The sequence below is a fragment of the Fistularia commersonii genome, chromosome 34, assembly GCF_037954325.1.
Source record: "Fistularia commersonii isolate RoL2024-O1a breed Wild chromosome 34, RoL_Fcom_v1.0, whole genome shotgun sequence".
NCBI classification, from domain to species: Eukaryota; Metazoa; Chordata; class Actinopteri; order Syngnathiformes; family Fistulariidae; genus Fistularia; species Fistularia commersonii.
In genome coordinates, this window is record NC_141317.1 from 1326727 (window position 1) to 1344788 (window position 18062).

Sequence of the window (18062 nt, forward strand, 5' to 3'; positions counted from 1 at the left end):
TATCTCCGCTGTTTTTGACTGAGGGAGGGCTCGGGTCCAATATACACAAAACAGACAGCAGAGCATAACGGCTGCGGTGGAGGCACAGAGAACCAAGTGAAGTGACGCTTACATTTTACTCATGTTGACAACATTTCAAGTCAACTTAAAAAGCAGAAAAGTTACATTTTCACCTGCTTCGTGAGCAATTACATTGCATATTGATCGAACTGTTCATTGTTAAAAAATGCGGGTCATCTTTGGGAGAGTGATCTTACTTTGGCTCTTGTTTGTATTTGACAATACTTGTGTCGTTTGTATTTGATAACCCTCATCCATCGATGCAGCTATTATCTTAGACCGGCAAGTCATATCACATGACCCTATCTGTGGTACTATCAAGGAAAATGGAGCATCAAGAAGACAAAGACAAAGTCTGAACAAAATACCCTCTTTCATTGTAAGTTAGTGGCTTCACCACAACTAAAATGGAAAGAAAACAAATTGCGCCTAAAATCCCTTAAGGAAAAGACTAGTTTGACAAGTGCCGTAGATGGTTATTACATTTAATGGCACAGACTGCATGCCTTATGACACTGTGCCTGTGTCAGTAGGGGGTACATACACATTTCAAAATGTTCTTGCTAATCTTTGAGCATCATTTAAAGGTTATTGACAGTGTTTTTTTTAATTTTTTTATATAAATACCGTTATAATGATAACAAAACATTAAATAAAAAAACCTCACCAACAAAGGCCTCCACAACATTCTGGGAAATTTGGATACTAGATCGACATATTTACTTGAAATTATAAACTGAATGATAATGCACCATCTACCGTGTCAGTTTGCGGTTTGTGACAAATTGACCAATTCTGTGCTGACAGTGATATTAAAAGAGAACCGGCACCCAAATGACCCTTAAGAAACCCGCTTGTATTTTAAGTCTTTCTTGTAAAGCAGAAAACCCAGAAGTAGAAGCTGTTGAAATTTTTATTAATTTTCTATCCTTTACATACTTTCATTTACATTTCCTTCCCCCGCTGAATGGAAAATTTTCAACCACAGTTTCATTTTTCTAATGTCAATGTGATCACAGCTCCTGAAATATACATAAATATAATGCATGTTTTTGTATTTTTTGTTTAGCAACTGGGTTCGTGCTGCTGACCATTTGTTCCGCCGAACATGGCTGCACTCTTCTCTGCCCCAATTATGCAAGCACACATAACTACTTTGCATATTTGTACTTTTTTCCCCCTGCTGACGCTCTTGAGGTCAGTTATAATCAACCACCCTTTGGTTATACTCACTGCACACACAACCACACACCATTCTCACCAGAGTTCCTTAAAGACCTATGTCCAAGGACTGCTATTAAAGCAATCAGGAGCTTTCTGAGTTAGGTCAAGAGCAAGGTGCTCGCATGGGGATTCTGATTTGAATTATGCAAAGGTAGACTAGGAAAGAATACAAAAAAAACAAAAAACTAGGAGGATGAGAGACAAAGAAGAAATTTGAGACATAGGGTAAAATCTTACGAATCAAAGAAACAGTGAAAGAGAGATATATGTGTGCTCGTGAATTCTGATGGGACAAAACAAGGAGGAATTTAAGAGATTAGTCTCAAGTCAAATACCTTGACCTTGGGACTTGATAAAGCATTAAAAAACACAGTGAGGACTGAAACAGTGGGACCACACGCAGTTTGCTGTGGTCCCACCATTTCACCGTCTGTGTGTGTGTGTGTGTGTGTGTGTGTGTGTGTGTGTGTGTGTGTGTGTGTGTGTGCGAGATCAGCTTTCCTTGTGCTCCATTCAGTGACTAGTGGCACAAGATACTGAGACAGGAGGTACAAGAATAACCTTGAACTAAAACTTTTGTGTGCAGTGTGTGCTTGCATGTGTGAGGGGAACTGAGCGACTGTGGGGGACATGGAGAAGGGGAGAATGAGAAAGAAACAATTTTTCAGTGCAAAGTGATTGTAGATAATTGTAGATTTGACACACTGTAAGGGGAAGAAAGTGCGGGCTAAGTAAAAAACTACGAAACATACATTTGTGTGCATATGAATGTTTGTTCTTATTCATTCATGAATAAAAAAACAATCAAGTGATATAGAGTTATTCAATCACTATATAAAGCGATTGTTTCAGTTTATATAATATTGATGTGTTTTAAACAACACCTTGGGAAGCTACATTTAACATCTTCAATTTTCTATTTCATTCTCAGAAATGATTTCTATAAACTGTACTTGTATTACTTACATTAAAAACAAACAACAAAAAAAGGACACTTATTTGAAATGAAGTGTAAGTTATCATAAGTAAATGCTGATATTGAAGAATCTGTCTCCGGTGTTCAACAAAACAACATCAACTGACACCTGAGTACAAAACAGCTCGTATAAAAGCATGTCAAAAAATGACACAAATAACCACCGAACGCTTTTAATTGCTAACTAAAACTACACTCCAAGAAAATGACTCAATTTTGAACTTTTGAAAAAATAAGCCGGTAATTGCCCCAGTGTCCAGATATGTCATTGTGTATGTGTGTGTGTGTGTGTGTGTGTGTGTGTCTTTGTGTGTATCGCTCAAGGTCTCTGGCCAAACCTACCCCGTGGTGAACATAATCATGGCCTTGTCGTCCCAAGGTTAAAGGCACACTGCTGGGTCTTCTGGCACTAATGCAGTGCCAAACTATAGGGGTCACATTAGCCATCGCTACTTCAGCATGCATTACAGTAGAGGGAACTTCCCCATTAAAAGCCACCAGCTGGCTACGATGTGGGTCTACCTGTGATGGCATAAATGAGTCACTTAATGATAGCTGCAGTGCAGGGAAGGGGTACTCAGACAAAGAAATACTGATTGGATAGTAATTTAGTGTGAGGGTCGAAAGAATATGAGTCACTGTATCATATCAGTTCTGTCACTTTTGTCACTTCAGGAGTACCGAGAGTCTAACATTTGAGTGGATAATTTTTGAGTTGACATACTTTACATTCTTTTAGTCACATTAACACATTGAGGAGACTACTTTCCATACTGTGAAACAAGTGCATTTTGAAGTTTATTTCAAGGGCAAGCTTATGAAAATGAGAAGACAATGTATTCTGAGTTAAGGTTTGTACACATAGGCAGTTTTATAGCTGATAAATCAGTGACTATCAAGAATTAGAGCACAAAAAAATCACAATCAGTACGTGCTGTACTTTGTATTTCCTACTGCAAATCAAATAGTCAATCAATCAATCAATCATGCAATTAATCAATCAATCTACATACCTACCTTCCTGCATACATACTGTATATGTGTGTCTGTGTGTGTGTGTGTGTGCGTGTATGTGAGGACACAGACACCTGTGGGTCGCTGTATGATTTGAGCGCCGTCCTCCAGGATGCTGAGGGCCGTTTTAACTGGCCCACTAGATGAACAGGGCCGAACTCCTGAAAGCCCCTGAGTCCGTCAGGACCAGGATCAAGTACACGGCAAATAGGATCAACACCTCCACAGAGTCTCGGGTCAGAAAGCCCATATGCATAATGCTTAATGAAAAATTTGCGTTGGTATTCGGGTGAAACAGAAAGTGTCACTCGCCCCCTACAAATGGGATTTGATGTCCTTTAGTGTCGATGGCATAGCAGGGGTGCATTCACCTTTTTTTTCAACCTTGTGGTTGCATTCACATTTTCATCTTTGTCTTGTCAGCTTACTTGTGCCTCTGCAGATCTTGATAGCTGCCATTACTTGTTTCTGGCAACCCTTTTTGTTGCTTTGACTCTGTAAACCTGGTAATACATCATTCTCATCACCTCTGTCTAACTTGGGAACGTTGCGTGTGCTTTGTGTGTCTACCATTCAGAAAGCTTTTGATTCATTTCTGTTTTGGAAGCTATATCTGTGTGAGCCCATTGAGAGGGTATAGGGGAAAGAGGGCGAGCGTATCCCAGCAGTAGGGATGAGAAGAGGGTAAGTGAGCCATGTGGAGGAAGCCAGAGGCTGAGTGGTGATCCGTAAGACAATACTCTGCTACCTTCCCTGACCCCCTGTCAGGCAACCTTGCTACCTGGACAAGATGGGAGGTATTAAGTGGCTTACTGTCCCGCAAGGTTGAGTTGCTGATCTGCAAGCCAGGCAGGAAAGGCAAACCCTTCTCCCATCTTCACTTCACTGGAAACGTTTGTTTTGATTTTTGTCCCCTTTTTCTCACAGACAAACCTGAGAGGCCCAATTTATCTGGGATACAGTGAGGGGAAATAGGGTGCCTGGCCACTTGAACACTAGAACTTTAATCTGGTAACAGTTCGCTGACTTTCCCTACCTGTACCCACTCAGCTGAAATGCATCACTGACGTACAGAGAGCTGCTGTATTTTTGTTGTTGTTTTTAAATGACAGAAAATGATAAAAAAAAATCAGACAAAATAATAATTTCATTTAGAAAATTTGAAGCCATGCCTGAGTATTTTGGTTCTAAGTAATGTTTCGCATCAGGAGGGAAAATTTGTAAAAACTGTATCAAACGCCGGCAGTTGTTTAAGAACTGAAAGAAAGAACAAAAAGAACAATTTGGTCATTTGGTCACAACGAAGACATGGGGGTGGTGGGGGGATGAAGGGTGGATGAAGGGAAAAAAAGACACCCAATATCTGAAATCCCTCTCTCAGGACCATCATGTGAAGAATTCCCCCTCTTCTCCTCCTCCTGTGCCCTCCCTCCCTCCTTTCTTTCTCCTCTTTTCTTTTTTAATCAAGCCGTCTGGGGTTGTCAGGTCTTTTGAGACGAGGACTCCCAGCCATGTGAAAAGTTAATCCCTTGTGGGCCTTCTTCTCCGTAGCGCTCATCTCCCTGGGAACACTGGTGGTGGCTTGCAGGCAGGTGGTGGTGGTGGTGGTGGTGGGTGGGAGGGGGAGGCAAAAAGGAAAAGGGATGTATGGAGGATGGAAGGTTGGATGAACACAAGGCCACCCTGATCAAGGCGTGGATTGGTGCGAAGTCTCTCAAATACTTCATGACTAATTTTGAAGCCAGCTTGCAAAATTTGGAGGCCTACACAAGAGCACGAATTCCTCATTTCCCTCCACCACCCTGCCATCCTCCACTCACTTTCAATCCCTGGCCTTTTGATGATGTTCCCTGCCTAACAGACAGATGGTTTGAATACCGAGCACAGAGGATTTGCGGTATGGAGAGCACATCGAGTGGCTTCTGAAAGGTGACAGTGGTTTACAATGGAGAGGGTACTCCTGTTTTATTGTACCCAAAACGTCCCTGGTACGGCCTGCACCCCCACCTTGTCAACACTCCTGCCACTTTGCTTGAACCAGTCTCCCCACACTGATTCATTGTGTGTAAAAGCAACAATCTTGAAAGACTCCACTTGGGCCTGATGCCAAAGAACGAAGGACATGATAGATTACAATGGAAGTACGAACAGGGGTTCAGAGTAGCTTTTGCCAGATTCTCTCAATGAGACATTTCAGGAACATCAAAATAATGTAAGGGAGTAAGATTCAAACTGTTACTGTGTTAAACACATTCTGCATTTGAAGGCCTGATATAATAGGAATAGGCTTTTAACCCTCGTGCGATCTTAACATTGTGTTTACTCCCCTTGTCCTACAGGTCAAAAATGACCCATAAGACAATCTTTGTACCCTAGTGGTGTACAGCCCACATGAAAACATAAACAGAAAAGAAGTATCACTTTTTCTAATTATGGGGTCTCTTTAGGAAAAGTCATAAAATTTAAAGTTTGAAAAAAATAGGTTAATTTGTTTTTTCTACAGCTAAACATGGTAGTGGGTCACTTTTGACCCGCAAGACAACACAAGGGTTAAAAGGTACCCCTTGCAATTTGAGGAAGACGGGACACTGCGGAATTTCATGAATTACTTGATTTGCACGTTTTCTTCCTCATATTTTTATTATGGGTGAAATGCCATCGGAAACATAGACAGGCTCTGTTAGCCATCTCTGTCCTTCCTTATCCATCTAGCGCTAACTCAATCTACCATTACCTCACACATAGCTGTGCTTTCACATTCATGTACAAACTCATTGGCCCACTCCAAACTGATGTGCCCTAAGCCCCCTCACCATAAGAAAAGAGCTTGAGGCAGGGAGAATCTCAGTTGGAAGGGTGTGCAGAGCAAGATTTGGGAGTTTGTAAAGGTCACTCAGGACTTTGTTCAATCCGAGGGTTTATCTCAGCTATAGCAGGGCAGGACAATGGGGCCGCTCGCCGCGCGACAGAAACCCAAGCTGCGGTGGCTAAATTACTTCACTGATAAGACCGAATTAGAAGCACCAGGACCCCGGAGGCCTAGAAAAGAGAAAGAGGGAGTAAAAAGAATGGAAGGAAAGGAGGAATGAAGAGGGCAACATGAAGTTTGGATGAGGGGGGTGAAAAATCAATGACTCATACAAGAAAAGGTCTAAATCTTCTATTTGGATAATTAAAGTGCACGTCTTTGTGTCCTGTCGTGCATTTGGTCACAAAAACACACGTAACACCGATCCACGACTGATATATTTGTTTGATATCGATGTTGAAATGAATGAAGGACAGGATAGATATTTAGATGGCAGTGTGATGAGCCACGTGTGGTGACGCTCAGAAAATGGCATAAAGACAGAAAAGAAAGCTTGTTGATCGTAGCCGCTGCTGCCTAGGAGATTGAATATTTGATCGCTCGTTGTTTGTGAAAGTTCTCAGCCATCCAGGACATGGAACTGACTGGAAAATCTTGTTGTAGCTATTTGTTCAGTCTTTTGAAAAGTGCTTTTTTTCAATGTGTCCTATACTATACACTTGAATGTTTTTCAAACGTTTTAGAAGCACTCCTGTCTCTCCCTTCCTGTCGGAGAAATCTGAGCCATATTTTTACAAAGTGGCATAGCGAGTTCTTGGCCAAAAGAGGGGCAGTCTTTGCCAACAGAAATTGACTAATAATTCACAAGAAACAGCAATGTGTAGAAAATACAATTTTTGTATATCATTCATAATTTCTTGTTAAAAGTAAGTGATGGCTTGTGTGGACAAGTTATAGTAAAAATTAAAAAAAATATATAAAGACACACACATAATGACATGATTAGATGAGATTCAGAGCAGTTTTCACAGTAATATGATCCAAAGGTAGATGGGAATCTGTTCCTACAGGATTTCTTATTTTATTATATAATCATTGAGTGTGATATTCAGCATTCTTTCTGCTTCTTTGGCTGTGGGTGGCATACTGGGTACTGCTGTGTACCAGCTGCACCAACAACAGTTCAGCCCTTCGTGAGAGAAAGTGACACAGATCGGAGTCATATGACATATGAGGACAGAATAACTGTGCGGCTTGAAGTTCACTGTGCTGATCAGCAGCAAAAGTGATTAATACACAGATATGAGGAAATGAAGGAAGAAGGACTTTGCATTCTTACACATGGACTGGAACAGGCAATTATGCCATGCATACCACCTACTGATTCCTAATTATCTGCTTTTTTCTTCTTAAATAAAGATAACCTTGACACAATCAGATGATGGCAAGGTTATCAAACCCTTTCCACTTACGTCGAGACCGACAGTTCATGAGAGTCCCTCCTCTTGTTCCAGACTCAGTCATATGCTTAGGAGGGCCCTTTATACTTTTGGCTTGACCATGACAGAGAAAGACTGCTTTAGTTTTTTTTTGTACCAAACAAAAATCATGAAAAAGCATTTTTTGCATTTCAGTGCCCACTTGCAATTAAAGTTAATTAAACAGTACCCCCAAAAACAATGGTAAACTATGTTTAATTTAAATAAAGTCTTGAGAAAAACTGTGGCGGTAATATCACAGCTAAATTCAAAGAGTCTGCTTTAATGACTAATTCATAAACAGAGGAAAAGGGTACTTGTTGTTTCTACATGATAACATAAATCTAATCACTAACATAAACAGCATTTGACTAATGTTATCATCCTCCACCCGCTACAGAGCAGTGTTATTGTCTGTTCCTGCCTCGGGGCCCTAACTGATGGGACTATTTATCAGGGCAATGATGAACGATGGAGTCTTACTAGATACATAGTGAAATGTGCTTTACCACAAAGGAATGATGGACCAACGAGAGGGTGTTTAATTGATGTTTAAAGCAAAGAGAGATCTTGTGCGATAAAGGGTGGCATTGTGGAGGACATGCATGTGGACACTGTCAGGGGGTTAGTCAGGCAAACAAGCAGCTCTATTGAAAATGCTTGGCTGGACTGGTTGGGGTCTGAAACCAATGACAAAATCATAAAAGCTCAAATTCCGTGGACAACATTTGTCAAGTTTCACTCATCAGAGATGGATGACATTTCCCAACATCCTTCATTGGGAGCCTGCACACCTTTCATCTACACGCTGCAAATTAATTTATTAATGAATTAACAGATGCTGGTTATAAGTTATGAACAAATGATAAGGCATCAGGCTTCTAATCAAACCTGGCACTTAATTTCCTGCCCCACTTCCTCATTATCAGCTACCATGTTCACCGAAAATAAGTGACAATGCTTTGCAATAGGACACAGGAGCTTTGTCTTTAATGGCTTCTTAAAAAAAAGCCCACTGCTGCTGCGGTGTTTCTAGGGGCAACAGCGACCATATGTTTAATATTAGATGGAATCTGTTCCACTGGAGTGCTCCGAAAGCTGGGAAAATTGGATTAAATTGGCTAATGGCATGTTTCAAACCTACATAAAATGAACGTGAATGGAAGATATTACAGCACGCAGCCCCGGGACTTGTGGTGTTACGCTCTCTCTAGTGTTTTTGCTCCATGTGTAAACTTGGGGTTTCTGTCAAAGTCAAATAATGATGACAGAAAACCGCACACTGTTGGTCAATACTGTTATTAGAAACCACAGGATTGATATCCCTTTCATTACGATGTGGGACTATAGGCCATTGTGCCAAAATAAGTCGCTATTTTAACATAGGCTGTCATAGAGACAAGCTTCAAAAACATACAGCTGTGTGTAAATACTCAGTCTATGTGAAGAGTATCTTCTGTTATTGAAATATACTTCATTTCAAATTCTAGCTCATTCCAATATAATAATAAATATTTTGGATAAAATCAGTGTTAAGTCTCTACTGAGACAATGGACCAGTGACTGAAAACTATAATGCATCTGCATCCGGAGCATTTGTATAAAACACTACAAACAGATAGTTCTCTGTTTTATACAGCTAGTTCTATTTATAATATTTTGATGGCCATAACGGCTTAATTATTTGTCCTATTAACAGCAAACTGCGATGTGAAAGTAGCAACACCTCTTATGGCTGTGTGTGTGCGAGTGCGTGTATGTGTGTGACTTAGGTGAACTGACCCTTTAATAAACAATTATCCTCCAGCTTCCAGTGAGACTTGATCTCAATAGGAGAAAAAAAATAATATATAAAAGCCTGCGTTTTTTTTTTCCTGTCAAGTGGCTTTATGGAGAAGTACTCTCAGCTTTAGGCCATATTCATCAGAGCATGGCCCTGATTTGATTACTAAAAGACATGATAATGACCCCATTTATGTGAAGAGTGTCACTCATGCTACACAATAGCCTACATGGTAGGGGTTCAAGTTAACTACAAGTAATGCTGGGACAAAATGGTGAACAAATGGATTAATTCATGCTTCATGCTTGCCCTGTTGTATGGGTCAATATTCAGACTTTAAATAAAAACTCTGTTTGTGACAATTGGCCTATCATGACTATAGCTGTCACTGTGAGTCAAATAAAGCAGGAAACAACTCCATTACTTGTTATCTCCTTATCTTTATCTCGCTTTGTCTCATAATATGCAGTCACTTGGTGTGACTACTGTCTGCTGGCAGTCCAAGGGACTTTATGCCCTATCAGTTTAGTACTAGTCACCAACGGCTAAATAATCAAGATAAAGAACACATTTCTTTGGAAGGCAAACAGATCAGACAAGTTGCGAGCTGCACCTTGAATGCCCTATAGGGATATCTTGAGGCATAAGAATTTGGCCATCCGCCCTCCTGGGGCAGAACACAAAAGGCAAGCAAACACTTTGGAAGGCGAGAGGTGGGTCAGGACAGATAAGTGTCAGGGTGCGCCAGGACTTCTTCTCGCTAACATTTATAAACGAGAAGGTCAACCTTGCACTTAGGTTACATTAAAAAAAGAAAAAGGAGCAGTGAGTAAATATGAAAAGTGAGCTGTCAAGGAGTAGATTTTTTTGCCTGACAGAAAGCGAGAGAGTTGCACGATGCCATGGCCAGATGGGTAGATGTCACGTAGGAGCTTGGCTTCATGCGAATGCCCGCCAAACGTCTTAGCCTATCACTAAGTCAATAACAGGGTAAACAGAGGAGCTAACATACTTTTCGCCTTTTTTCACAAACATCACTGCTTGAATGATACTGATATGGAAAATCACCCCACAAAGAGTAAACAGAGAAAGAATGAGGGACAGAGAGAAAGAAGTTTGCCTGGCAACAAAGTCATCCCAAGGTCCACTGCTGCAAACAGAAAAATAAAGCTGTATGCAAGACATTGATGCTTTAATTTGAGTGTTGTGATTTGAGTTTTTGGCCTTAATTTTCTTCAACTATGTAAAGGTTTTGACACTAAAAAAATTAGAAATAATGATAATAAGAAAACCATTGATACATAGTTATAGCCTCTGTTAACATCTGACATTAGGATTTTATGAATTGAGCAACTTGATAGAAATTAGTTAATTCTAGGAAAAAAAATGGTATATATTACATTTGCCAAGGATGAATTTAGCATAGCAAAAACGTCTTGTTGCAAAGATGAAGCAGTTTTCAAAATTAAGTTCTTTACCAATCTTTATAAGATGCAGGGGGTTTAGAGCAGTCGTCCTTGGAACCAAATATTCCTGGTGCGATTCTCAGCTCCCCCTGGCCTGACGGAGTGTTGCTGGGCAAGACACTGAACCCCTAACTGCTCCCCTGGCGCTGCTCAGAGGCTACCTACTGTTCATGGTTCATCCATCATAGATTAAATGCGGTGGTTACCGGTACATTTTACTGATGTTGTGCTGTGTGCATAAGAGAATGTGACAAATAAAGAGATTTCTAAGAAACATTTTGTCAAGTTTTAACAGAGCAGACTAGACTTCTAGCGGACTAGAAAAAGATGCTATACATGATGTTCCACCATGAAATAATTCAGTTCCTGTCAACTTGATATGGATACACTAACCGCCAATTGTTTATTAGTGATTTAAGAACAAATATAAGAAGATTGGATTATTTTTCTCCCTCCACCATGAAAATCTCCATATGAAATCCCTATAAAAAATGAAGAAACAATTATTTTCATTCATTCATTCATTCATTCATTCATTCATTCATTCATTCATTCATTCATTCAAAAAAAGAGTACATTTCTCTTGTTTCCGTGAATATCATTACAAGTTAGTCTTTTACAGAACCAATAGAGAAGGGGCATCTTAAACATCTACGGTCTTACTCCTTATCAAGCTTCAGATACAGGATATCCCACATTTATTTAACTGTGGACCATTTTCTTCCGAAATTACCAGGTTGGAACAAATCCCCCAAAGCAACAACTGAATCATCTTCCTAACAGCAGTGTGATGTTTGACATGCTTCCTTCAAACACACACTTGAGCACTAGAGGGATAATATAGCCAAAAAATAACAAAGCTAATGTAGTTTCAAAAGTGCAAGAACACACCCTTCTATCGCATTGTAATGAGAAATGGCTTAATATTGCCTTGAGGAGCCTTCATCATGCTGCTTAATATGTGAATAAAATCTTAAATACAGGCTATTAGTGAGACATTCATTTTTAAACAGTTTTCTAGATATCAACTCTGTGTTGCTCATTTTTTTGTGTAGAATTGACTCATACAGACAAGATTTTACATTGCTCACACATTCACAGTGTAAATTTGTGAATATAGTCTTTGCCAAGCACATGCACAGATATGTTGTTCTTTCTTCTGACACCTGAAATCCTGAGGGAATAAGATTAGTGAGTCAAGTCACTGCCAGAGGTTTAAGTCAGAATAACTCCAGCCTTTGTATCATGACATGTCTCTATCAAATATAGGCAAGTGAAGCCAATCTACCAACCAGATAATAACAGGGGTCAGTCTGACAGGAGATCCCTACATTGGACTCTCAGGGGGTTGAAAAAAAACCTCACGCTGCTTTTGCAGGCCTTTCTATCCTGAGGGGTTGGAAGAACAGCACAATCCCATTCACACAGGCACACATATAAAGTTGACCTAGGGCCCCAGTATTCTATCACATTGTGCAAAAGGGAGAGCATAATGGTTTTTAAATGGATGACTTGGTGCTGGCCCAAAGAGGGTCTGAGATAGAGGAGAATGGCCATTGCCTGCAGCAAAGCAGCTCTTAGATTGAGCTGTCCACCTAGCTGAAATGAGTCTGAATTAACGCCTCTTCCAGTCTCTGATGCCCCAGGACAGACAATAGAAAGCTTCCCCTTTGACTTCCTCTTTCATTCTCGCCAGTTGTTTCTCCTGTTGTTTCTCTCCATCAATCTACGCTTCTAGAGGTACCATGTCATCTGTGATACACCGTGGCGTTCATATAGCCAGTATAATGAGTAATTGCCAATCTTATTTTAAGAAAATAAAAATGAAAAAAAAAGTGAAATAATCCCCAAAAATACAGTCAATGGAGTTGAACTATTTTGGAGTTGAACAACTCCTGTACTGTTAAAAAAATCGCATATTTCCTATATGACAGATGAAAATCTTGTAACTGCAATTTAAGTTCGCAAATATTATAGGCTTGCATAGTCATCATCCTCTGATGTTTTGAGTCTTCCCATTATATAGATTTCGCAGTAGTTATCAAGTTAATTATAATAAAAATTGAAAAAAAAAAAAAAAACACAGACTCTCTCAGTGGTATTTTGTGAGCAATATTTCATCAATTTATCATGAAAGTCAAATTACTGGAATAAATTACTGGGATTGTATATTTCAACCATCTATTTGTCTAACAAAGATGTTGAAGGTTGGTTTATCTCCCATCTACTGTTTCATGATAGAATTAAACTCCATCTGTATTGCTAATCCTGTGAGGAATACATTTCTAACATATTCCCGTCTTTGCCATATCCTTGTTATTATGATTTTTAGTGATTTCATTTAAAATCTTTCATCACATGGAGAAAAAAATCTCAATGTCTGTTTGTGTAAGACCAGAGGTAGTAGATGAGTAGAGGGTTTGGAGGGTTAAAGGGGGAGAACAGGGGTGTATGGGGCTCCTAAGGGAGTCTGCTGATGACTATCAACAGGCTGACTGTTATGACTATCTGTGATAAGAGTCTGGGAGAGGATGGCCCCTAAAGAGTTCCAGCACCAAACCAGAAAGTTAAAAAATAGCGCAGCCTGTACCACCGTCGGCCCACTGACAACTCTTTGGGATGAGCTAAGTTGGGAGGAGAGATCAATTGTTTTTCTTCTGTTGGGAAGCAAAGTTGAGATATGTTTTCAACCTCAAGTTGGGCATCTCGTGCATCGTAGGAGAAAGGCACTTCCATAATGTCACCGTTGTTGTTTTTTTGTTTTAAGAAAATATCAAATTACCTTTCAGTTGAATACCGTATGATCAGTATGCCAAATGATAGGCTTACAGACCAAAATCCCTGCAATTAAAGTGGTTTTAGGTTTGGTGTGTTTGGTGGTCTATATCTACAGTAATATATTTCTAACAGCTGATGTGCAAATGTAACGGGTGAGAGCTGAAGTCAGGCCTTCTGCTTTGCAGGCAAGAAAGCTGAAGCTTGGCTTATGAATAGGGACCAGCTGGAAGTCTAGAAAGAAATAGAAACTAGGATGTGAAAATAAAGGAAAACACTACATCTACAGAAAAATAATTTTTTTTGGAAATGTGCCCCTTTTACCTCGCATTTCAAGGCATAACACGAAGTTAAAGAGAAAACTACTAGAATTCAGCCACAAGCGCCGATATGCTACAATCACCCACATGCTCCTACAACTGTTAAGAAAACAACTGGGTTAAAAAGGAATAAAGCTTTTAGTGGGAAAACTATCAGGGTTTCCTTTGATTTAACCTACACTACAGTAATCTTATGACGAACACTGTAGTAGTGACTGACCAGCCTCCTAAAAATAGTCTAGGAGTGAGTAAAATGAAAAGCAGGCCAGTATATTTCATCTCTGATTAGACATATGAGAAAGAGTAAAGAGAGACATGAGAGAGACAGACATTGGTTGTTTTTTTTCTCCCACTAATGAGCTTACTGAAGCAACTTCAATATCCTCTAATGTCATGTTGAAATGAAAATTAATAGTTCAATATGCTGCCATCGCATCGGGCCACGCTTCTTCATTTCCATATCGGGTGGCGTGACCAAATAAGTGTGCTCACTCGGACCGACGCCCAGAAAAGCTGATACCTCCACTAATCAGGGAGATTTTTCCATCTGACATTGCTGTGTGGCTGGATTTCTGGACAAGTGTGTGTGCGTGCGTGTGTGTGCGTGTGTGCGTGTGTGCGTGTGTGTGCGTCCGTGCGTGTGTGTGTGTGTGTGATCAAAGATGAGGTTGAATCACACAGGGGACAGAATGGGCATCTGTACTGATGATGAGCTAGATTCCATTGAATGAACAGTGATTGCTGGGAATGTAAATGTGTGAATGAAAAGCAGCTCATTCATCACTTATTCTTATCACTGTTCCATCTTTGCCTGTGACACTCTTTCATTTCATTTTTTTTTTATTGAACTTATTGTATTTATGTTTGTTCCACAATGTATGACGGACATGCACAGTTGTAATATGGAGTAATATAGAGGGTGAAAAAACAGCAAGTCAGGTGCCACAAAGATAGACTAGTCCTTACCTCCCAGCCAAAGGAGCTGTCTTTGCCTATGGCACTGTGATGGAGACCAAACCTCTCGCCAGCAGCAATGCGGGTCTTGGCCCATACGCCCAATCCAGCACCGGGCACTGAAGACTCCCGGAGATCCAGTTCGCTTGGAATTGGAATGTCATCAGGAATGTAGACAGGCGCCTCATATGGCGATCCTTCCTTGGGTGTGGTGAAGTCCTGGTCATTGTTGGTGTTGTTGCTATTGTTATGAAGATGATGGTGTGCTGTGTAGATGTGTGGATGCAGAAGGTGATGATGGTTGTTGTTTGGATGGGAAGGTGTTGGTGAGGGCAGAGGAGACATGTTGATGACACCGTCCTCAACGTCGTCTTCTGGGCTATCAGCGCCAGCTCCGCTGGCTGCTAACCCCGGGAGGTTAACCTCTGTGTCGTACATGCTTTCTGCCGGCTCACTGTCATCTGAGAAAGAAAAAAAGGTACGTGCAAAGATCATTAGAATGTGTATATTCCCACATTTTAGTTACGGTATATTCTTTTTTGGCATGTTGCTCAAAATCCAAGTAGTGCAAGTCCCTCCACATCTCTTCATCGTAAAACGAAAAAGAAAATCTTGTTTGCAAAGCCAATTTGAACAACCAATCTCTTAATACGGGAACTGAAAAGCTGTATGACACAACTATATTCGATGACTTCTTGAACCCAACATTAAAAAAAAAACATATTACCGCATTTTCCAAGCTTCCAAACCATTAAGAAACCATAGTCTTCACACCGAGGATTCTGGGGTTCTTCTGTAAAGTATCTATTCATATTATAGCCTTTAGTTACAAAATGCCTACTCCTCAGATCCTCCGGGGTCTATCTGAGAGGAGACACACAGATCAAGGAAAAAAAGCCTGGGGTCAGCCAAGTCCACCATGGGAAAGATTTCAATTCTATCACAGTTGCTGTTTTCTGCCGGGATTCATCTTTCAAATAATCGCTACGCCTATCGCTGATCTGGTTAGCCTCGTCAGCTATCATTACTGTCATGTCCACAGACTGACAGCATGATTGTGCACATGCTACCAGATCCCCCTACAACACTGGGAGTGAAAATGATGATGAGCACAACAAATGTGTGTGGATGCGTGTTTAACTTTAAGCCCCATTCAGTTTCCTGGAGATTTTTTTCTTGTGGCCAGGAGGGGTTTGTTAATGTGAATGTGGAGGTACATAAGAGAGTGACATGAAATAAATATAGGGTGTGTGAGATCTGACCCATATTATGTGTTATAGTTACCATATGGTGAGGATCACCTAATTGGCACAGAAGAAAATGGGAATTTTTACTTTAATAGTGAAACCTTGAAAAAGTGCAATACTAGTTGTAAAACTTTCCCTTCAAGCCAATTTGTTCCAACTATTTTTCAAGATAATTTGTCATTTTCTGTAAAACTGTGATGAGGTTGTTAAATGTATAATTGAGCTTTAAAAATCAAAATTCAGTCATTGACTATTCACACCGAATTCACATCGCATTTTTTTTTTTTTAAGTCCAGTGAACATTTAGGGTATTTCAGCATATGTCCAAACTACCCAGGTGAATTGTGACCAAATTTTCATTGCTATTAAATGGAAAAAAATCAATGCATGAATAAATAAATTAATTGATTAATACATGAATTAATGATACTGATATTACAACTTTGGGTGGTGCATTCAGGCTTTCAATCATTTTGCTAAATTAACTCAATTACAGATTTGATTTGATGGAACAAAAACAACAATTTAATAAAATCAACAAATGAATAAGTATATCTAGTCCTGCACTTAGCAGGACCAACACATTTCACTCAGTGCAATGGCTGTTCTTGCTTGTGTATGTTTGCCTGGGCACATCTCTGTGTGCCTCCTTTTTCTCTCTGGACAGATTTTGGTGTCTAAAGTTGAAACACCACTGCCGTTTTACTATCTAAACACAGGGACTGGCAATCAGCAGGCTAACTAGGCCCAAAATTACAGCAGGGGTGGTTCCAATCAACTTTGCTCCCTCTGTTAGCCTCCACCGAGCTTGCTGCCAAGCGTGCTGCTGCTTCCCAGGTTTAAACAAGAGCTGCTACATGACATTCAAATGCATACTTGTTAGTGAAGTTTATTGGGTCATGAATGGACCACCTCTGCTGGATATTAATGCGATATTATGCAAGAGAAAAATCATAAATAAGTCAAATTCAGAGACAACGTCACACAAATTATATTTCAGTCTGAAGAGTGGATTAAAATAATATTTTTCTGTACATCCTAAGGACGGAGGTCAGACCTTCAGAGAGGCTTATACTCTAGAGATATATTGAATAAGCTAATAATGAGACTACATAACACAAATCATCTCTAGATTGTTGTTCTGAAATAACAACTAACAGTTTTTGTTTTACAATAAATACTTGGCCTCTAGCCCAGTAACAATTGTGGCCTGTCAAAGTTGTTAAATTAACTGACATGTAGGTTTTTAATGTGAAATGTGAAACTAAGAAAGCACAGGACAAGGGCTTTTCAGTGCTTGGCAAACCAGTTCATTCAGCTCCGGGAAACTTATCACATAAAGCTACAGCAATAAATTCTGTCCTTTTATGACTGATTTTGCGTCATCCTGTGATTCTAACTGGAAAAGAATTCTTTTTTTTTATTGATCATTATTTCATAGGGGTACAGACCAGGCGTGTGCACCCTCTGTACAATCAAAAGTGTTTTCAGGCCGTTAAACACCTCTTTCACCCTCTTTTCACTCCTCCACTCTCACTGGCACTTGACCCATTGAGAGCAATTTTGACAAGCAGAGACGAGGTTGGAAAATCTATTAAATACAGATTGGCTTAAGAACCTTTATGCACAATAATACACAGATAACTTCATTAGATCATAGAGGAAAGAAACCTCAGTTCACTTTAATTTTAATGAGAAAACATGAAAAACCTATCTTTTGTGAGACTTTTGAAGCTGCAAAGCAAGGTCAATTTGGCAAATAAGGAGTGATATTAAACAGATATCAGTTCTATTAATCCTGAAACCAGCAGTGAAGCAGTGAAGAAACGACAACAGCAAAGAAATAGATGCCGCTCATTCATGCTCTATAACCCTGTAGGCAGGCGATGTTGGACCGCTAATGAAAAGAGCTGCTGAAGAGAAAAGTAAGCCAGGAAATACTAAGCGGTGTGAAGA

General features: G+C 39.9%; 1 protein-coding gene across 7 annotated transcripts in view; it reads right to left on the bottom strand.

Annotated features, from left to right (window-relative positions):
- The window catches only part of prdm16 (PR domain containing 16), a 173445-nt gene that overhangs the window by 97211 nt on the left and 58172 nt on the right, over window positions 1-18062 (bottom strand). For all 7 annotated transcript variants that reach the window (XM_086141261.1, XM_086141257.1, XM_086141255.1 and 4 more), the window contains exon 2: window positions 14872-15320. In XM_086141261.1, coding sequence (XP_085997387.1) covers window positions 14872-15320 — 449 coding nt within the window. The remainder of the gene's footprint in view (window positions 1-14871; window positions 15321-18062) is intronic.